Below are 22,865 nucleotides of genomic sequence, written 5' to 3' on the forward strand. Positions count from 1 at the left end.
ACACACCTGACAGTAGTGACTATCCTCACCTGTATGTGACACACTTGACAGTACATCTGTAACACACCTGACAGTAGTGACTACCCTCACCTGTATGTAACACACCTGACAGTATGTCTGTAACACACCTAACAGTAGTGACTATCCTTGCCTGTATATAACACACCTAACAGTATGTCTGTAACACATCTGACAGTATATCTGTAACACACCTGACAGTAGTGCCTATCCTCCCCTGTATATAACAGACCTGACAGTATGTCTGTCACATACCTGACATTATATCTGGAACACACCTGACAGTAGTGACTATCCTCACCTGTATGTCTGTAACACATCTGACAATATGTCTGTAACACACCTGACGGTAGTGACTACCCTCACCTGTATGTCTGTAACATGCCTGACAGGAGTGACTACCCTCACCTGTATGTCTGTAACACACCTGACAGTATGTCTGTAAAACACCTGACAGTATGTCTGTAACACACCTGACAGTAGTGACCACCCTCACCTGTATGTCTGCAACACACCTGACATTTTGTCTGTAACAAACCCGCCAGTAGCGATTTCTCTCACCTGTATGTCTGTAACACACCTGACACTAATGACTGCCATCACCTGCATGTAACACACCCACCACTAGTGATTTCTCTCACCTGCATGTCTGTAACACACCTGACAGTAATGACTGCCATCACCTGTAAGTAACACCCCTGACAGTAATGACTGTCATCCCTTGTATGTAACACACCTGGCAGTATGTCTGTAACACACCTGACAGTATGTCTGTAACACACCTGACAATATGTCTGTAACACACCTGACAGTAGTGATAACCCTCACATGTATGTCTGTAACACATCTGACAGTATGTCTGTAACATATCTGACAGTAATGACTGCCATCACCTGTATGTAAGACACCTGACAGTAGTGACTACTCTCACCTGTATGTCTGTAACACACCTGACAGTAATGACTGTCATCCCCTGTATGTAACACACCTGACAGTATGTCTGTAACACACCTGACAGCAGTGATTACCCTCACCTGTATGTCTGTCACACACGACCTTATGTCTGTAACACACCTGACAGTAGCCACTACCCTAACCTGTACGTAACACACCTAACAGTAGTGACTACCCTCACCTGTATGTCTGTAACACACCTGACATCATGTCTGTAACACACCTGACATTAGTGACTACCCTTACCTGTATGTAACACACCTGACAATAGTGACTGTCATCACCTGTAAGTAACACACCTGAAAGTAGTTATCTTACCTGTATCGCTCTAAGCACTCCTCCACCACTCTCACAGAATGTCGAACACGTTGGCTAAATTGTGACTGGTCCTCAGAATTGACAATATCATAGACTTGTTCCGTGGATTTGCGTATAGGGTCCTTTTCATAGCTGACGACTGAGCCTAAGCAAAAGACAAGGATTAAAAGCCTATGGTGAACAAATGTGAATGTGGCAAAACCAAAAGCATAATAATATATAGAAAATGCAAGATTGAAGATGGAAGAAAATGTTCCTCACCAAAAGTTGTTGGTTGTGACAAGCACAGGAGTTCTTACACTGAAGCGTTTCTTTGTGCTGTTGCAGTTTATTGTGTTGTTTATTTATTATTAGTCAAATGTCAGTTACATTAACAATGAGGGATTTATGAGTGAGATCTCTCAGCTGTGACGTTATGGTTGGCACCCTCTGGGCTCCTCAGCTTAACAACAAATTTCATCGTCATCTACTAACCCCAGGCATCTGGCCCTGGGCCTGAATGGCTCCGTGTTAGTAATAGAGTTGATATTTTGAGAAATCACCTCTGGACTGTTTAGCAAGCAGAAGTAGCTTGTGAAACAGTCAATTTTTCTTATTCCAATGAAGGGTTTGGTCAAGGGCTGAGATTTACTTTGAGCCATCAAAGATTCCATCAAAGATAAAGTATGGTGGTCAGAAGTTATGTCAAGTAGAGTTCATCTTTATCAGAGGTCAGATCTTAGTCCAGGTTAAAATGACCTTGTCAGAAGTCACATAAGGTAAGGAGTTCACATTTATCAGAGGTCAGATTAGGCAGAGTTCACCTTACCACAGGTGAGAAGTCAACACAGGTAAAGATGACCCTTACCAGAGGTCAGAGGTCAGATCAGCTGGATATCACCTTTATCTAATGTCAGAAGTCAGACCAACTAGAGCTCACTTTATCTGAGGTCAGCTGTCAAACCAGGCAGAGCGCACCTTTACATGTACGTGTAGGTAATATATTAGTCAGACCAAGTAGAGCTCACCTTCAGGTAGTGTATTAGTCAGATCACACAGAGCTCACCTTCAGGTAGTATATTAGTCAGACCAGGCAAAGCTCACCTTTAGATAGTGTAATAGTCAGATCACACAGAGCTCACCTTAAGGCAGTGTATTAGTCAGATCACACAGAGCTTAACCTTAGGCAGTGTATTAGTCAGACAAGAAAAAGCTCACATTTAGGCAGTGTATTAGTCAGACCAGGCAAAGCTCACCTTTAGGTAGTGTATTAGTCAGATCACACAGAGCTCACCTTCAGGTAGTGTATTAGTCAGATCACACAGAGCTTACCTTAAGGCAGTGTATTAGTCAGACCAGGCAAAGCTCACCTTTAGATAGTGTATTAGTTAGAGCAGGCAGAGCTCACCTTTAGGTAGTGTGTTAGTCACAAGGGGCAGAGCTCACCTTTAGGCAGTGCATTAGTCACACCAGGCAAAGCTCACCTTTAGGTAGTGTGTTAGTCAGACCAGGCAGAGCTCACCTTTAGGCAGTGCATTAGTCACACCAGGCAAAGCTCACCTTAAGGTAGTGAGTTAGTCAAACCAGGCAGAGCTCACCTTTAGGCAGTGCATTAGTCACACCAGGCAAAGCTCACCTTTAGGTAGTGAGTTAATCAGACCAGGCAGAGCTCACCTTTGGGCAGTGTATTAGTCAGACCAGGCAGAGCTCACCTTTCGGTAATGTATTAGTCAGATCAAGTAGAGCTCACATTTAGACAGTGTATTAGTCAAAAGGGGCAGAGCTCACCTTTAGGCAATGTATTAGTCAGACCAAGTAGAGCTCACCTTTAGCCAGTGTATTAGTCAGACCAGGCAGTAATCACCTTTAGGCAGTGTATTAGTCAGACCAGGCAAAGCCCACCTTTAGGTAGTGTATTAGTCAGATCACACAGAGCTCACCTTCAGGTAGTGTATTAGTCAGATCACACAGAGCTTACCTTTGGGCAGTGTATTAGTCAGACCAGGCAAAGCTCACCTTTAGATAGTGTATTAGTTAAAGCAGGCAAAGCTCACCTTTAGGTAGTGAGTTAATCAGACCAGGCAGAGCTTACCTTAAGGCAGTGTATTAGTCAGACCAGGCAAAGCTCACCTTTAGATAGTGTATTAGTAAGAGCAGGCAGAGCTCACCTTTAGGTAGTGTGTTAGTCAGACCAGGCAGAGCTCACCTTTGGGCAGTGTATTAGTCACAAGGGGCAGAGCTCACCTTTAGGCAGTGCATTAGTCACACCAGGCAAAGCTCACCTTTAGGTAGTGAGTTAGTCAGACCAGGCAGAGCTCACCTTTGGGCAGTGTATTAGTCAGACCAGGCAGAGCTCACCTTTAGGTAATGTATTAGTCAGACCAAGTAGAGCTCACCTTTAGACAGTGTATTAGTCAGACCAGGCAGAGATCACCTTTAGGCAGTGTATTAGTCAGACCAGGCAGAGATCACCTTTAGGTAATGTATTAGTCAGACCAAGTAGAGATCACCTTTAGACAGTGTATTAGTCAGACCAGGCAGAGCTCACCTTTAGGTAGTGTATTAGTCAGACCAAGTAGAGATCACCTTTAGGCAGTGTATTAGTCACAAGGGGCAGAGCTCACCTTTAGGCAATGTATTAGTCAGACCAAGTAGAGATCACCTTTAGACAGTGTATTAGTCAGACCAGGCAGAGATCACCTTTAGGCAGTGTATTAGTCAGACCAGGCACAGCTCACCTTTAGGTAGTGTATTAGTCAGACGAAGTAGAGCTCACCTTTAGGCAGTGTATTAGTCAGACCAGGCAGAGCTCACCTTTAGGTAATGTATTAGTCAGACCAAGTAGAGATCACCTTTAGGTAGTGTATTAGTCAGACCAGGCAGAGCTCACCTTTAGGTAGTGTATTAGTCAGACCAGGCAGAGCTAACCTTTGGGTAGTGTATTAGTCACACCAGACAGAGCTCACCTTTAGGTAATGTATTAGTCAGACCAAGTAGAGCTCACCTTTAGACAGTGTATTAGTCAGATCACACAGAGCTCACCTTTAGGTAGTGTATTAGTCAGATCACACATAGCTTACTTTTAGGCAGTTTATTAGTCAGACAAGACAAAGCTCACATTTAGGCAGTGTATTAGTCAAACCAGGCAAAGCTCACCTTTGGGCAGTGTATTAGTCAGACCAGGCAGAGCTCACCTTTAGACAGTGTATTAGTCAGACCAGGCAGAGCTCACCTTTGGGCAGTGTATTAGTCACACCACACAGAGCTCAACTTTAGGTAATGTATTAGTCAGACCAAGTAGAGCTCACCTTTAGACAGTGTATTAGTCAGATCACACAGAGCTCACCTTTAGGTAGTGTATTAGTCAGACCAGACAAAGCTCACATTTAGTCAGATCGCACAGAGCTCACCTTTAGGTAGGGTGTTAGTCAGACCAGGCAGAGCTCACCTTTAGATAGTGTATTAGTCAGACCAGGCAGAGCACCTTTAGGTAATGTATTAGTCAGACCAAGTAGAGCTCACCTTTAGACAGTGTATTGGTCAGATCACAGAGAGCTCACCTTTAGGTAGTGCATTAGTCAGACCAGGCAAAGCTCACCTTTGGACAGTGTATTAGTCAGACCAGCCAGAGCTCACCTTTAGGTAGTGTATTATTCAGACCAGGCAAAGCTCACCTTTGGGTAATGTATTAGTCAGACCAAGTAGAGCTCACCTTTAGACAGTGTATTAGTCAGATCACACAGAGCTCACCTTTGGGCAGTGAATTAGTCACACCAGACCAAGTAGAGCTCACCTTTAGACAGTGTATTAGTCAAACCAGGCACAGCTCACCTTTAGACAGTGTATTAGTAACACCAGGCAGAGCTCATCTTAAGGCAGTGTATTAGTCAGACCAAGTAGAGCTCACCTTTAGACAGTGTATTAGTCAGACCAAGTAGAGCTCACCTTTGGGCAGTGTATTAGTCACACCAGACAGAGCTCACCTTTAGGTAATGTATTAGTCAGACCAAGTAGAGCTCACCTTTAGACAGTGTATTAGTCAGACCAAGTAGAGCTCACCTTTGGGCAGTGTATTAGTAACACCAGGCAGAGCTCAACTTTAGGCAGTGTATTAGTAACACCAGGTAGAGCTCATCTTAAGGCAGTGTATTAGTAACACCAGGCAGAGCTCAACTTTAGGCAAAGTATAAGTCACATAATGTATACTGCTTGTATAGGCAGTATACATGTATTAGTCAGACCTGGTAGGGCTCACCTTTAGGATCAGGTAGAAATCACCTTTAGGCAGTGTTTTAGTCGGACCAGCAAGAGCTCACCTTTAGGCAGTGTAGTAGTTAGGAAGTCGTGGGCCTCTTTCAGGTACTGGGAACTCTCTGATTCCATAGTCAGCTTCACTTTATAATAACTGAAACACAAAAACACTACATGTACATACATCTATCCGAAATCGCAGATGAGGTACTCACTCCCTCAATCTGATAAAAACATTCTTCCAGCCACAGTCAACTGATTGAAGATACAAATCCTTGTGTTAGCTCAGTTGTACTTTAATCATGTCTGTCAGGCACCTGACAAATCCTCATGCTAGCTCAGTTGCAGCTTAATCATCTTTGTCAGGCACCTGACAAATCCTCGTGTTAGCTCAGTTGTAGCTTAATCATCTTTGTCAGGCACCTGACAAATCCTCGTGCTAGCTAAGTTGCAGCTTAATCATCTTTGTCAGGCACCTGACAAATCCTCGTGTTAGCTCAGTTGCAGCTTAATCATGTTTGTCAGGCACCTGGCAAATCCTCGTGTTAGCTCAGTTGCAGCTTAATCATGTTTGTCAGGCACCTGACAAATCCTCGTGCTAGCTAAGTTGTAGCTTAATCATGTTTGTCAGGCACCTGACAAATCCTCGTGCTAGCTAAGTTGCAGCTTAATCATCTTTGTCAGGCACCTGACAAATCCTCGTGCTAGCTAAGTTGCAGCTTAATCATGTTTGTCAGGCACCTGACAAATCCTCGTGCTAGCTCAGTTGTAGCTTAATCATGTTTGTCAGGCACCTGACAAATCCTTGTGTTAGCTCAGTTGCAGCTTAATCATCTTTGTCAGGCACCTGACAAATCCTCGTGCTAGCTAAGTTGCAGCTTAATCATGTTTGTCAGGCACCTGACAAATCCTCGTGTTACCTCAGTTGCAGCTTAATCATGTTTGTCAGGCACCTGACAAATCCTCGTGTTAGCTCAGTTGCAGCTTAATCATGTTTGTCAGGCACCTGACAAATCCTCGTGCTAGCTAAGTTGTAGCTTAATCATGTTTGTCAGGCACCTGACAAATCCTCGTGCTAGCTAAGTTGTAGCTTAATCATCTTTGTCAGGCACCTGACAAATCCTCGTGTTAGCTCAGTTGTAGCTTAATCATGTTTGTCAGGCACCTGACAAATCCTCGTGTTAGCTCAGTTGTAGCTTAATCATGTTTGTCAGGCACCTGACAAATCCTCGTGCTAGCTCAGTTGCAGCTTAAGCATGTTTGTCAGGCACCTGACAAATCCTCGTGTTAGCTAAGTTGTAGCTTAATCATGTTTGTCAGGCACCTGACAAATCCTCGTGTTAGCTAAGTTGCAGCTTAATCATGTTTGTCAGGCACCTGACAAATCCTCATGCTAGCTAAGTTGTAGCTTAATCATGTTTGTCAGGCACCTGACAAATCCTCGTGCTAGATAAGTTGTAGATTAATCATGTTTGTCAGGCACCTGACAAATCCTCGTGTTAGCTCAGTTGCAGCTTAAGCATGTTTGTCAGGCACCTGACAAATCCTCGTGTTAGCTAAGTTGTAGCTTAATCATGTTTGTCAGGCACCTGACAAATCCTCGTGTTAGCTCAGTTGCAGCTTAATCATGTTTGTCAGGCACCTGACAAATCCTCGTGTTAGCTCAGTTGCAGCTTAATCATGTTTGTCAGGCACCTGACAAATCCTCGTGCTAGCTCAGTTGCAGCTTAATCATGTTTGTCAGGCACCTGACAAATCCTCATGCTAGCTAAGTTGTAGCTTAATCATGTTTGTCAGGCACCTGACAAATCCTCGTGCTAGATAAGTTGTAGCTTAATCATCTTTGTCAGGCACCTGACAAATCCTCGTGTTAGCTCAGTTGCAGCTTAATCATCTTTGTCAGGCACCTGACAAATCCTCGTGTTAGCTCAGTTGTAGCTTAATCATCTTTGTCAGGCACCTGACAAATCCTCGTGTTAGCTCAGTTGCAGCTTAATCATGTTGGTCAGGCACCTGACAAATCCTCGTGTTAGCTCAGTTGTAGCTTAATCATGTTTGTCAGGCACCTGACAAATCCTCGTGCTAGATAAGTTGTAGCTTAATCATGTTTGTCAGGCACCTGACAAATCCTCGTGTTAGCTCAGTTGTAGCTTAATCATGTTTGTCAGGCACCTGACAAATCCTCGTGCTAGATAAGTTGTAGATTAATCATGTTTGTCAGGCACCTAACAAATCCTCGTGTTAGCTCAGTTGCAGCTTAATCATGTTTGTCAGGCACCTGACAAATCCTCGTGTTAGCTCAGTTGCAGCTTAATCATGTTTGTCAGGCACCTGACAAATCCTCGTGTTACCTCAGTTGCAGCTTAATCATGTTTGTCAGGCACCTGACAAATCCTCGTGTTAGCTCAGTTGCAGCTTAATCATGTTTGTCAGGCACCTGACAAATCCTCGTGCTAGCTAAGTTGTAGCTTAATCATGTTTGTCAGGCACCTGACAAATCCTCGTGCTAGCTAAGTTGTAGCTTAATCATCTTTGTCAGGCACCTGACAAATCCTCGTGTTAGCTCAGTTGTAGCTTAATCATGTTTGTCAGGCACCTGACAAATCCTCGTGTTAGCTCAGTTGTAGCTTAATCATGTTTGTCAGGCACCTGACAAATCCTCGTGCTAGCTCAGTTGCAGCTTAAGCATGTTTGTCAGGCACCTGACAAATCCTCGTGCTAGATAAGTTGTAGATTAATCATGTTTGTCAGGCACCTGACAAATCCTCGTGTTAGCTCAGTTGCAGCTTAAGCATGTTTGTCAGGCACCTGACAAATCCTCGTGTTAGCTAAGTTGTAGCTTAATCATGTTTGTCAGGCACCTGACAAATCCTCGTGTTAGCTAAGTTGCAGCTTAAGCATGTTTGTCAGGCACCTGACAAATCCTCGTGTTAGCTCAGTTGCAGCTTAATCATCTTTGTCAGGCACCTGACAAATCCTCGTGCTAGCTCAGTTGCAGCTTAATCATGTTTGTCAGGCACCTGACAAATCCTCATGCTAGCTAAGTTGCAGCTTAATCATGTTTGTCAGGCACCTGACAAATCCTCGTGCTAGATAAGTTGTAGCTTAATCATCTTTGTCAGGCACCTGACAAATCCTCGTGTTAGCTCAGTTGCAGCTTAATCATCTTTGTCAGGCACCTGACAAATCCTCGTGTTAGCTCAGTTGTAGCTTAATCATCTTTTGTCAGGCACCTGACAAATCCTCGTGTTAGCTCAGTTGCAGCTTAATCATGTTGGTCAGGCACCTGACAAATCCTCGTGTTAGCTCAGTTGTAGCTTAATCATGTTTGTCAGGCACCTGACAAATCCTCGTGCTAGATAAGTTGTAGCTTAATCATGTTTGTCAGGCACCTGACAAATCCTCGTGTTAGCTCAGTTGTAGCTTAATCATGTTTGTCAGGCACCTGACAAATCCTTGTGCTAGATAAGTTGTAGATTAATCATGTTTGTCAGGCACCTGACAAATCCTCGTGTTAGCTCAGTTGCAGCTTAATCATGTTTGTCAGGCACCTGACAAATCCTCGTGTTAGCTCAGTTGCAGCTTAATCATGTTTGTCAGGCACCTGACAAATCCTCGTGTTAGCTCAGTTGCAGCTTAATCATGTTTGTCAGGCTCCTGACAAATCCTCGTGCTAGCTAAGTTGCAGCTTAATCATGTTTGTCAGGCACCTGACAAATCCTCATGCTAGCCTAAGTTGTAGCTTAATCATGTTTGTCAGGCACCTGACAAATCCTCGTGTTAGCTCAGTTGTAGCTTAATCATCTTTGTCAGGCACCTGACAAATCCTCGGGTTAGCTCAGTTGCAGCTTAATCATGTTTGTCAGGCACCTGACAAATCCTCATGTTAGCTCAGTTGTAGCTTAATCATGTTTGTCAGGCACCTGACAAATCCTCGTGCTAGCTCAGTTGCAGCTTAATCATGTTTGTCAGGCACCTGACAAATGCTCGTGTTAGCTCAGTTGTAGCTTAATCATGTTTGTCAGGCACCTGACAAATCCTCGTGTTAGCTAAGTTGTAGCTTAATCATGTTTGTCAGGCACCTGACAAATCCTCGTGTTAGCTAAGTTGTAGCTTAATCATGTTTGTCAGGCACCTGACAAATCCTCGGGTTAGCTCAGTTGCAGCTTAATCATGTTGGTCAGGCACCTGACAAATCCTCGTGTTAGCTCAGTTGTAGCTTAATCATGTTTGTCAGGCACCTGACAAATCCTCGTGCTAGCTAAGTTGTAGCTTAATCATGTTTGTCAGGCACCTGACAAATCCTCGTGCTAGCTAAGTTGCAGCTTAATCATGTTTGTCAGGCACCTGACAAATCCCCGTGCTAGCTCAGTTGTAGCTTAATCATCTTTGTCAGGCACCTGACATATATTTGTGCTAGCTCAGTTGCAGCTTAATCATGTTGGTCAGGCACCTGACACATATTCATACTGCTTCAGTGGAGGTTTTGTGAGCCTTACCTGTTGTGGAATTCTGGATAAGATCCTAATATGACGTTTTTGCGGAACTGTTGGTCTACTTGGTTGAGAACGTGAGTTATGCTGACTTCATCTTGGTTCACATAGACTTCCTCTGTGTGAGTCTCAGCCTCGGGATTCTTAAATATGTCCTAAGGGAGTAAAAATGTCACATGCACACTGACACATGTCCAACAGAGTACATCACAATGACACACTAAATGACATGTCCAACAGATTACATCACAATGACACACTAAATGAAATGTCCAACAGATTCAATCACAATAACACACATGACATGTCAAACAGATTACATCACAATAACAAACGTGACATGTCCAACAAATTACATCACAATGACACACAATGTGACACGTCAAACAGATTACATCACAATGACACACAATGTGACACGTCAAACAGATTACATCACAATGACACACTAAATGACATGTCCAACAGAGTACATCAGACTCGCACAAAACGTGACATGTCCAACACATTACATCACAATGACACACATGACCTGCCCAACAGATTACATCACAATGACACACAAAGTGATATGTCCAACAGATTACATCACAATAACACGCGTGACATGTCCAACAGATTACATCAAAATGACACACAACATGACATGTCCAGCAGATTACATCACAATGACACAAAATATCACATGTCCAACTGATTACATCACAATGACACACAACATGACATGTCCAACACATTACATCACAATAACACACGTGACATGTCCAGCAGATTACATCACAATGACACATAATATCACATGTCCAACAGAGTACATCACAATGACACACAACATGACATGTCCAACAAATTACATCACAATAACACACGTGACATGTCCAGCAGATTACATCACAATGACACATAATATCACATGTCCAACAGAGTACATCACAATGACACACAACATGACATGTCCAACAAATTACATCACAATGACACACAATGTGACATGTCCAACAGATTACACCACAATATCACACATGACATGTCCAACAGATTACATCACAATGACACACAATGTGACACGTCAAACAGATTACATCACAATGACACACAATGTGACATGTCCAACAGATTACATCACAATGACACACTAAATGACATGTCCAACACATTACATCACAATGACACACAGCATAACAAGTCCAAAAGATTACACCAAAATAACACACATGACATGTCCAACAGAGTACATCAGACTCACACAGAACGTGACATGTCCAGCAGATTACACCACAATGACATACAACATTATATGTCCAACAGATTTCATCACAATAACACACGACATGTCCAACAGATTATATCACAATAACACACGTGACATGTCCAACAAATTACATCACAATGACACACAATGTGACACGTCAAACAGATTACACCACAATGACACACAACATTATATGTTCAACAGATTATATCACAATAACACACATCCTGTCTTGTCAAACAGATTACATCACAATGACACACAACATGACATGTCCAACAGAATACATCACAATGACACACATCATGACTTGTCAAACAGATTACATCACAATGACACACAAAGTGACATGTCCAATAGATTACATCACAATAACACACTAAATGACATGTCAAACAGATTACATCTCAATGACACACAACATGACATGTCAAACAGATTACATCACAATATCACACATGACATGTCCAACAGATTACATCACAATGACACACAAAGTGATATGTCCAACAGATTACATCACAATGACATACAACATTATATGTCAAACAGATTTCATCACAATGACACACAACGTGACATGTCCAACAGATTATATCACAATGACACACAACATAACATGATATTCAACCACTAAAAAGAAGATGACAAACAACATGACATTTCACCATTACAAACAAGATGGCATTTCACCATTACAAACAACATGACATTTTACCATTTCAAACAACATGACATTTCGCCCATTACAAAATTGCTCTGTCAAAAAAGAGTTAAAGAGGTGAAGTCAAGAAAACACAAGAAAAAAAAAATAGGGTTTACCAACACACATAGAAAGTTTTCAAAAGAGCACTAATTTCTTAACATCTCCACCAACCTAATGTATGTACCTGATCTCCACCCATCTGATGTATCACCAGCCTGATCTTCATCCACCTAATGTATCACCAGCCTTATCTTCACCTAATGTATCACCAACCTGATCTTCATCCACCTAATGTATCACCAGCCTGATCTCCACCTAATGTATCACCAACCTGATCTCCACCCACCTGATGTATCACCTCCTGATCTCCACCCATCTAATGTATCACCAGCCTAATCTCCACCCGTCTAATATATCACCAGCCTAATCTCCACCCGTCTAATATATCACCAGCCTAATCTTTATCTAATGTATCACCAGCCTAATCTTTTCCTAATGTATCACCAGCCTAATCTTCACCCGCCTAATGTATCACCAGCCTGATCTCCACCCACCTAATGTATCACCAGCCTGATCTCCACCTAATGTATCACCAGCCTGATCTCCACCTAATGTATCACCAGCCTAATCTCCACCTGCCTAATGTATCACAGCCTAATCTCCACCCGCCTAATGTATCACCAGCCTAATCTTTACCTAATGTATCACCAGCCTAATCTTCACCTGCCTAATGTATCACCAGCCTAATCTTCACCCGCCTAATGTTTCACCAACCTGATTTCCACCTAATCTATCACCAGCCTAATCTCCACCCACCTAATGTATCACAGCCTAATCTCCAACCACCTAATGTATCACCTGCCTGATCTCCATCCACCCATCCACTGTGTCATCATTCTCACCCACCTGTAGCATAAGAAAGGCTCTTTCCATCAGCGAGGGAATCCCCGGGAATACATACACATTCCTCACATTGACCAGTGGGTACCGTGCCTTCTCTCCTGTCTGCGGGTGGACACCGTACAAGAGCTTTGCTGACCTGGGCACCTGTCGGGGAGATATTCACAGCAGTCTGGGCTTTTGTCACAAGCTTGAATTGCCATCAAGAAGAAAACAATACCTCAAATATACATCAGCTTTCAACCAAATTGTCTGCAGAGATATATTAGCTTTCTTTCTGTTGTGCATATATTTAAACAAACCATCCTACACAAAATTCAACCTTACATATGCCAGTTTCAACTTTGGTGACTTGATATCGTCTGTGCCAAAAAACTTCCTACAAACTTTGACCAATTCCGGGTGATGAAAGAGAGGCTCACCAAAGGCTTGGGACAAACCTGAAAAATAACACCAACACTTCACTTATACTGAGGTCCCCAGCAAAATATAACATGGAAATATATGCATTTAAAAAATATCATGTGTGTGCCCCCCAGATGTGATCACATGGTGTAGTGTGGGTAGGCAATCACAGATCACTTACCGTCAAACGTGACATCATCATATATGGGTCTCCAGATGTGATCACATAGTGTAGCGTGGGTAGGCAATCACAGATCACTTACTCTTAAACGTGACATCATCACGTGTGGGTCCCCAGATGTGATCACATAGTGTAGTGTGGGTAGGCAATCACAGATCACTTACTCTCAAACGTGAGATCATCACGTTTGGGCCCAATGCCCCCAGATGTGATCACATAGTGTAGTGTGGGAAGGCAATCACAGATCACTTACTCTCAAACGTGACATCATCACATGTGGGCCACCAGATGTGATCACATGGGTGTAGTGTGGAAAGACCATCACAGATCACTTACCCTCAAACGTGACATCATCATGTGTGGCAACAATGCCCCCAGATGTGATCACATAGTGTAGTGTGGGAAGGCAATCACAGATCACTTACTCTCAAACGTGACATCATCACATGTGGGCCACCAGATGTGATCACATGGGTGTAGTGTGGAAAGACCATCACAGATCACTTACCCTCAAACGTGACATCATCATGTGTGGGCCCAATGCCCTCCAGATGTGATCACATAGTGCAGTGTGTGAAGGCAATCACAGATCACTTACTCTCAAACGTGACATCATCATGTGTGGGTCCCCAGATATAATCACATGGATGTAGTGTGGGTAGGCAATCACAGATCACTTACCCTCAAATGTGACATCATCATGTGTGGGCCCAATGCCGCCGGATGTGATCACATGGGTGTAGTGTGGGAAGACCATCACAGATCACTTACCCTCAAATGTGACATCATCATGTGTGAGCTCAATGCCCCCCAGATGTGATCACATGGGTATAGAGTGAGAACACCATCACAGATCACTTACCCTCAAACGTGAGATCATCATGTGTGAGCTCAATGCCCCCCAGATATGATCACATAGTAAAGTGTGTGTAGGCAATCACAGATCACTTACTCTCAAACGCGACATCATCACATGTGGGTCCCCAGATGTGATCACATGGGTGTAGTGTGGGTAGGCAATCACAGATCACTTACCCTCAAATGTGACATCATCATGTGTGGGCCCAATGCCCCCGGATGTGATCACATGGGTGTAGTGTGGGAAGACCATCACAGATCACTTACCCTCAAATGTGACATCATCATGTGTGAGCTCAATGCCCCCCAGATGTGATCACATGGGTATAGAGTGAGAACACCATCACAGATCACTTACCCTCAAACGTGAGATCATCATGTGTGGGCCCAATGCCCCCCAGATATGATCACATAGTAAAGTGTGTGTAGGCAATCACAGATCACTTACTCTCAAATGTGATATCATCACGTGTGGGTCCCCAGATGTGATCACATGGGTGTAGTGTGGGGACACTATCACAAATCACTTACCCTCAAACGTGACATCATCATGTGTGGGCCCAATTCACCCAGATGTGATCAAATGGGTATAGAGTGAGGACACCATCACAGATCACCTACCCTCAAACGTCACATCATCATGTGTGGGCCCAATGCCCCCAGATGTGATCACATAGTGTAGCGTGGGTAGGCAATCACAGATCACTTACTCTCAAACGTGACATCATCATGTGTGGGTCCCCAGATGTGATCACACAGTGTAGTGTGGGTAGGCAATCACAGATCACTTACTCTCAAACGTGACATCGTCACGTGTGGGTTCCCAGATGTGATCACATGGGTGTAGTAAGGGGAGGCCATCACAGATTACTTACCATCAAACGTGACATCATCATGTGTGGGTCCCCAGATGTGATCACATAGTGTAGTGTGTGTAGGCAATCACAGATCACTTACTCTCAAACATAACATCATCACGTGTGGTTCCCCAGATGTGATCACATGGGTGTAGTGTGGGTAGGCAATCACAGATCACTTACCCTCAAACGTGACATCATAATGTGTGAGCCCAATGCCCCCAGATGTGATCACATGGGTATAGAGTGAGAACACCATCACAGATCACCTACCCTCAACTTTGAGATCATCATGTGTGGGCCCAATGCCCCCAGAGGTGATCACATAGTGTAGTGTGGGTAGGCAATCACAGATCACTTACCCTCAAACGTGACATCATCATGTGTGGGCCCAATTCACCCAGATGTGATCAAATGGGTATAGAGTGAGGACATCATCACAGATCACTTACCCTCAAATGTGACATCATCATGTGTGGGCCCAATGCCCTAAGATGTGATCACAAAGTGTAGTGTGGGAAGACCATCACAGATCACTTACCCTCAAACGTGACATCATCATGTGTGGGCCCAATTCACCCAGATGTGATCAAACGGGTATAGAGTGAGGACACCATCACATATCACTTACCCTCAAACGTGACATCCTCATGTGTGGGCCCAATGCCCCCAGAGGTGATCACATAGTGTAGTGTGGGTAGGCAATCACAGATCACTTACTCTCAAACGTGACATCATCATGTGTGGGCCCAATGCCCCCAGAGGTGATCACATAGTGTAGTGTGGGTAGGCAATCACAGATCACTTACCCTCAAACGTGACATCATCATGTGTGGGCCCAATTCACCCAGATGTGATCAAATGGGTATAGAGTGAGGACATCATCACAGATCACTTACCCTCAAATGTGACATCATCATGTGTGAGCCCAATGCCCCCAGATGTGATCACATGGTGTAGTGTGGGAAGACCATCACAGATCACTTACCCTCAAACGTGAGATCATCACGTTTGGGCCCAATGCCCCCAGATGTGATCACATGGGTATAGAGTGAGGACACCATCATAGATCACTTACCCTCAAACGTGAGATCATCATGTGTGGGCCCAATACCCCCAGATGTGATCACATAGCGTAGTGTGGGAAGACCATCACAGATCACTTACCCTCAAACGTGAGATCATCATGTGTTGGGCCAATGCCCCCGGATGTGATCACATGAGTATACTGTTGTGAGAACTTCACAATCTCATCAGATATGGTTTCCAAGTCATCTCCTATCACAGATATCTGTTGTAGGAAAACACAATATCATGATAAAAATGGGGCTGAATTAGTAAGGAATAAAACCAATGTGGAGTGCATGTCTCCTAGTCCTGTACAAATTGTGGAGATCGATGCTAAGTCATACCTGTACTTGATGATTATTCAGTTGCCACAGGCAATGAAATACAAGTGGGTAAGCAAAATGTTCCTGATGGTTGTCATGGGCAAGAGAAAATACATGAGGGCAAGCAATCTGTCCCTGGTGGTTGCCCTAATTAGTGAGCAAACAAGTTACTGCAAACTAACGTTGTTTTATTTCACACTACATTCATCACAACTTCAAATTTGGTAAGTAACACTGCCAAAAAAAACCCACAATACCAGAACAATATGGAAGACGAACTTCAGAAATGGGTCATTGCCATTTCCCATTTGTTTCACTCAAATACATGTCATACATCGGCTAGTTTTCCTCTCTGATGTCCTCTCAGCCCAGGTTGTGCCCTGCAAACATTCCATACATCGGCTAGTTTTCCTCCCTGATGTCCTCTCAGCCCAGGTTGTGCCCTCCAAACATTTCATACATCGGCTAGTTTTCCTCCCTGATGTTCTCTCTCCCCAGGTTGTGCCCTCCAAACATTTCATACATCAGCTAGTTTTCCTCTCCGATGTCCTCTCTCCCCAGGTTGTGCCCTCCAAACATTTGATACATCGAAAAGTTTTCCTCTCCAATGTCCTCTCTCCCTAGGTTGTGCCCTCCAAACATTTCATACATCGGCTAGTTTTCCTCTCCGATGTCCTCTCTCCCAAGGTTGTGCCCTTCAAACATGTCTTACATCGACTAGTTTTCCTCTCCGATGTCCTCTCTCCCTAGGTCGTGCCTTGCAAACATGTCTTACATCGGCTAGTTTTCCTCTCCGATGTCCTCTCTCCCCAGAGCTGTGCCCTCCAAACATTTCATACATCAGCTAGTTTTCCTCTCCGATGTCCTCTCTCCCTAGGTTCTGCCCTCCAAACATGTCATACATTGGCTAGTTTTCCTCCCCGATGTCCTCTCTCCCCAGGTTGTACCCTCCAAACATTTCATACATCAGCTAGTTTTCCTCTCCGATGTCCTCTCTCCCTAGGTTGTGCCTCCAAACATTCCATACATCGGCTAGTTTTCCTCTCCGATGTCCTCTCTCCCTAGGTTGTGCCTTGCAAACATGTCTTACATCGGCTAGTTTTCCTCTCCCATGTCCTCTCTCCCCAGAGCTCTGCCCTCCAAACATTTCATACATCAGCTAGTTTTCCTCTCCGATGTTCTCTCTCCCCAGGTTGTACCCTCCAAACATTTCATACATCAGCTAGTTTTCCTCTCTGATGTCCTCTTTCCCTACGTTGTGCCCTCCCTAACATTCCATACATCGGCTAGTTTTCCTCTCCCATGTCCTCTCGCCCCAGGTTGTGCCCTCCAAACATGTCATACATTGCATAGTTTTCCTCTCTGATGTCCTCTCTCCCTGAGTTGTGCCCTCCAAACATTCCATACATCGGATAGTTTTCCTCTCCGATGTCCTCTCTTCCCAGGTTGTACCCTCCAAACATTTCATACATCGGCTAGTTTTCCTCTGCGATATCCTCTCTCCCTAGGTTGTGCCCTCCAAACATTCCATACATCGGATTGTTTTCTTCACCGATGTCCTCTCTCCCTAGGTTGTGCCCTCCAAACATTCCATACATCGGATAGTTTTCCTCACCAATGTCCTCTCTCCCTAGGTTGTGCCCTCCAAACATTCCATACATCGGATAGTTTTCCTCACCGATTTCCTCTCTCCCCAGGTTGTGCCCTCCAAACATTCCGTACATCGGATAGTTTTCCTCACCGATTTCCTCTCTCCCCAGGTTGTGCCCTCCAAACATTTCATACATCGGATAGTTTTCCTCACCAATGTCCTCTCTCCCCAGGTTGTGCCCTCCAAACATTCCATACATCGGATAGTTTTCCTCACCAATGTCCTCTCTCCCTAGGTTGTGCCCTCCAAACATTCCGTACATCGGATAGTTTTCCTCTCCGATGTCCTCTCTCCCCAGGTTGTGCCCTCCAAACATTTCATGGATTGGCTAGTTTTCCTCTCCGATGTCCTCTCTCCCCAGGTTGTGCCCTCCAAACATTTCATACATCGGATAGTTTTCCTCACCGATGTCCTCTCTCCCTAGGTTGTGCCCTCCAAACATTCCATACATCGGATAGTTTTCCTCACCAATGTCCTCTCTCCCTAGGTTGTGCCCTCCAAACATTTCATACATCGGATAATTTTCCTCTCCGATGTCCTCTCTCCCCAAGCTCTGCCCAACAAATATTCCATACATCGGCCAGTTTTCCTCTCCGATTTCCTCTCTCCCCATGTTGTGCCCTCCAAACATTCCATACATCGGATAGTTTTCCTTTCCGATGTTCTCTCTCCCCAAGGTTCGCCCTACAAACATTCCATACATCGGCTAATGTTCCTCTCCCATGTCCTCTCTACCCAGGTAGTGCCGTCCAAACATTTCACACATCGGCTTGTTTTCCTCTCCCATGTCCTCTCTCCCTAGGTTGTGCCCTCCAAACATTCCATACATCGGCTAGTTTTCCTCTCCGATGTTCTCTCTCCCCAGGCTGTGCCCTCCAAACATTTCATACATCAGCTAGTTTTCCTCTCCGATGTTCTCTCTCCCTAGGTTGTGCCCTCCAAACATTCTAACATCGGCTTGTTTTCCTCTCCCATGTCCTCTCTCCCTAGGTTGTGCCCTCCAAACATTTCATACATCGGATAATTTTCCTCTCCGATGTTATCTCTCCCCAAGCTGTGCCCTCCAAACATTTGATACATCGGCTAGTTTTCCTCTCCGAGGTCCTCTGTCCCCAGGTAGTGCCGTCAAAACATTTCATACATCGGCTAGTTTTCCTCTCCGATGTCCTCTCTCCCTAGGTTCTGCCCTCCAAACATTCCATATATCGGCTAGTTTTCCTCTCCCATGTCCTCTCTCCCCAGGTTGTGCCCTCCAAACATTTCATACATCAGCTAGTTTTTCTCTTCGATGTCCTCTTTCCCTAGGTTGTGCCCTCCAAACATTCGCACATCGGCTAGTTTTCCTCTCCGATGTCCTCTCTCCCCATGTTGTGCCCTTCAAACATTTCATACATTGCCTAGTTTTCCTCTCCGATGTCCTCTCTCCCCAGGTTGTGCCCTCCAAACATTTCATACATCGCCTAGTTTTCCTCTCCAATGTCCTCTCTCCCTAGGTTGTGCCCTCCAAACATGTCATACATCGGCTAGTTTTCCTCTCCGATGTCCTCTCTCCCCAGGTTGTGCCCTCCAAACATTCCATACATCGGCTAGTTTTCCTCTCCGATGTTCTATCTCCCTAGGTTGTGCCCTCCAAACATTCCATAGATTGGCTAGTTTTCCTCTCCAATGTCCTCTCTCCCCAGGTTGTGCCCTCCAAACATTTCATACATCAGCTAGTTTTTCTCTTCGATGTCCTCTTTCCCTAGGTTGTGCGCTCCAAGCATTTCATACATCAGCTAGTTTTCCTTTCCCATGTTCTCTCTCCCTAGGTTCTGCCCTCAAAACATTTCACACATCGGCTAGTTTTCCTCCCTGATGTCCTCTCTCCCCAGGTTGTGCCCTCCAAACATTTCATACATCGGCTAGTTTTCCTCTCCGATGTCCTCTCTCTCCAGGTTGTGCCCTCCAAACATTTCATACATCGGCTAGTTTTCCTCTCCGATGTCCTCTCTCCCTAGGTTGTGCCCTCCAAACATTTGATACATCGGCTAGTTTTCCTCTCCGATGTTCTCTCTCCCCAGGTTGTGCCCTCCAAACATGTCATACATCGGCTAGTTTTCCTCTCCGATGTCCTCTTTCCCCAGGTTGTGCCCTCCAAACATTCCATGGATTGGCTAGTTTTCCTCTTCGATGTCCTCTCTCCCAAGGTTGTGCCCTCCAAACATTTCATGGATTGGCTAGTTTTCCTCTCCGATGTCCTCTCTACCCAGGTTGTGCCCTCCAAACATTTCATACATCGCCTAGTTTTCCTCCCCCATGTCCTCTCTCCCTAGGCTGTGCCCTCCAAACATTTCATACATCGGCTAGTTTTCCTCTCCGATGTCCTCTCTTCCCAGGTTGTGCCCTCCAAACATTCTGTAGATTGGCTAGTTTTCCTCTCCGATGTCCTCTCTCCCCAGGTTGTGCCCCCCAAATATGTCATACATCGGCTAGTTTTCCTCTCCGATGTCCTCTCTCCCCAGGTTGTACCCTGTAAACATTTCATACATCGGTTAGTTTTCCTCTCCGATGTTCTCTCTCCCTAGGTTGTGCCATTCAAACATTTCATACATCGGATAGTTTTCCTCACCGATGTCCTCTCTCCCTAGGTTCTGCCCTCCAAACCCATGATTTTTCTAGTGATTCTAAGCAGAATAAAACTGTTAGGTGTTGATAAAGTGTACCACTTATTTCACGTATCAGAGTGAGAAATATGCCGTCTTCTCTGTAGGGCAAGGGACCTTCTCTTCAGGTCAAGGTATGGTTACAGCGTGGAACATGACCCACCTCTCTGTAGGCCAAGGTAAGGTTACAGTGTATCAGATGACCCACCTTCTCTGTAGGCCAAGGTAAGGTTACAGTGTGGGACATGACCCACCTTCCCTGTAGGTCAAGGTATGGTTACAGTGTTTGGACAGGACCCACCTTCTCTGTAGGCTAAGATGTGGGACATGCCCCACCTTCTCTGTAGGTCAAGGTAAGGTTACAGTGTGGGACATGACCCACCTTCTCTGTAGGCCAAGGTATGGTTACAGTGTGGGACATGGCCCGCCTTCTCTGTAGGCTTACATGTGGGACATGCCCCACCTTCTCTGTACGCCAAGGTATGGTTACAGTGTGGGACTTGACTCACCTTCTCTGTAGGTCAAGGTAGGGTTACAGTGTGGGACATGCCCCACCTTCTCTGCAGCCCAAGGTATGGTTACAGTGTGGGACATGACCCACCTTTTCTGTAGGTGAAACACCCTCTTGTTTCACAGGTGACAATTTGGGAAAAGTTCATTTGAAGAGGAGTAAATAACGAGAACTGCCAACAGTTACCTTGAGTGAAAGGAGTTCAGGAATCCAAATGGCATGCAATTTTTAACTGCTGCCTGGTTCTAATGAAAAGCCACTGTTCCTGGTTACTATTGTAAGTGTAGTAATTACCTTCTTCACTTTGACTCCCAGAGTGAACAGATGTCGGCAGAGGAAATGAGAGTTTGTATCCTGTGTCTGACCCTTCAGAATCTCATCTCCAATCACTGAAAAACAGACATCAGACTGTGACAATGAGAAAGCAGAACACAAACGAGGGCATACAGTGGCAGTTAGGAGTGGCAAGACTGAGTCAACTTCACAAGACAAAATCAACAAATGCAAGGAAAAATTAGCCATTAAACAAATAGTGAGCTGAACTGTACAAATATCGCTCTGCCTGAACAGAAGCTTTTCTCAAACACCTCAATGTTTAATCTGCACTCCAGCCAGGTTGGCAATTTATCCACAGATCAACGGTTAGGCCTGCATGTAAGATTTTCGTTAACATCTTATAGTCTTCCTTTCAGTTTAAACTTTCACAGAGATGGGCACTCAAATTTGCCCCTGCCCATGTTGAACTTTCACAGAGATGGGGACTCAAACATCCCTCTGCCCATGTTGAGCTTTCACAGAAATGGGGACTCAAACATGCCCCTGTCCATGTTGAGCTTTCACAGAGATGGGGACTCAAACATGCCTCTGCCCATGTTGAGCTTTCACAGAGATGGGGACTCGAACACACCCCTGCCCATGTTGAGCTTTCACAGAGATGGGGACTCGAACACGCCCCTGCCCATGTTGAGCTTTTTCACAGAGATGGGGACCCAAACATCCCTCTGTCCATGTTGAGCTTCACAGAAATGGGGACTCAAACACGCCTCTGCCCATGTTGAGCTTCACAGAGATGGGGACTCGAACACGCCCCTGCCCATGTTGAGCTTTCACACAGATGGGGGACTCGAACACGCCTCTGCCCATGTTGAGCTTCACACAGATGGGGACTCGAACACGCCCCTGTCCATGTTGAGCTTTCACACAGATGGGGACTCAAACATCTCTCTGCCCATGTTGAGCTTTTTCACAGAGATGGGCACTCAAATTTGCCCCTGCCCATGTTGAGCTTTCACAGAGATGGGGACTCAAACACGCCTCTCATGCTGGCTTCCTCTTGGATGGTATGTGGGAGGGGCTCTCAGCAACCTACGGATGGTCAAGGGTTTCCCCGGGCACTGCCCCATTTCCTCCCACCATAATGCTGGTGGCGTCATATAAGTGAAATATTCTTGAGTACGGCATAAAACACCAATCAAATAAATAAATCAGTCAAACGGCC

General features: G+C 44.9%; 1 protein-coding gene across 4 annotated transcripts in view; it reads right to left on the minus strand.

Moving 5' to 3' along the window:
- LOC135466672 (FAD synthase-like) overlaps positions 1-22,865 on the minus strand; it is a 40,503-nt gene that overhangs the window by 14,519 nt on the left and 3,119 nt on the right. For all 4 annotated transcript variants that reach the window (XM_064744300.1, XM_064744297.1, XM_064744299.1 and 1 more), the window contains exons 2-8: positions 21,662-21,756; positions 16,340-16,463; positions 13,199-13,311; positions 12,878-13,018; positions 10,020-10,168; positions 5,586-5,674; positions 1,291-1,435 (exon numbers count right to left, since the gene is read on the minus strand). In XM_064744300.1, the coding sequence (XP_064600370.1) occupies positions 1,291-1,435; positions 5,586-5,674; positions 10,020-10,168; positions 12,878-13,018; positions 13,199-13,311; positions 16,340-16,463; positions 21,662-21,756 (856 nt within the window). The remainder of the gene's footprint in view (positions 1-1,290; positions 1,436-5,585; positions 5,675-10,019; positions 10,169-12,877; positions 13,019-13,198; positions 13,312-16,339; positions 16,464-21,661; positions 21,757-22,865) is intronic.

This window comes from Liolophura sinensis, chromosome 6, assembly GCF_032854445.1.
Source record: "Liolophura sinensis isolate JHLJ2023 chromosome 6, CUHK_Ljap_v2, whole genome shotgun sequence".
NCBI lineage: Eukaryota > Metazoa > Mollusca > Polyplacophora > Chitonida > Chitonidae > Liolophura > Liolophura sinensis.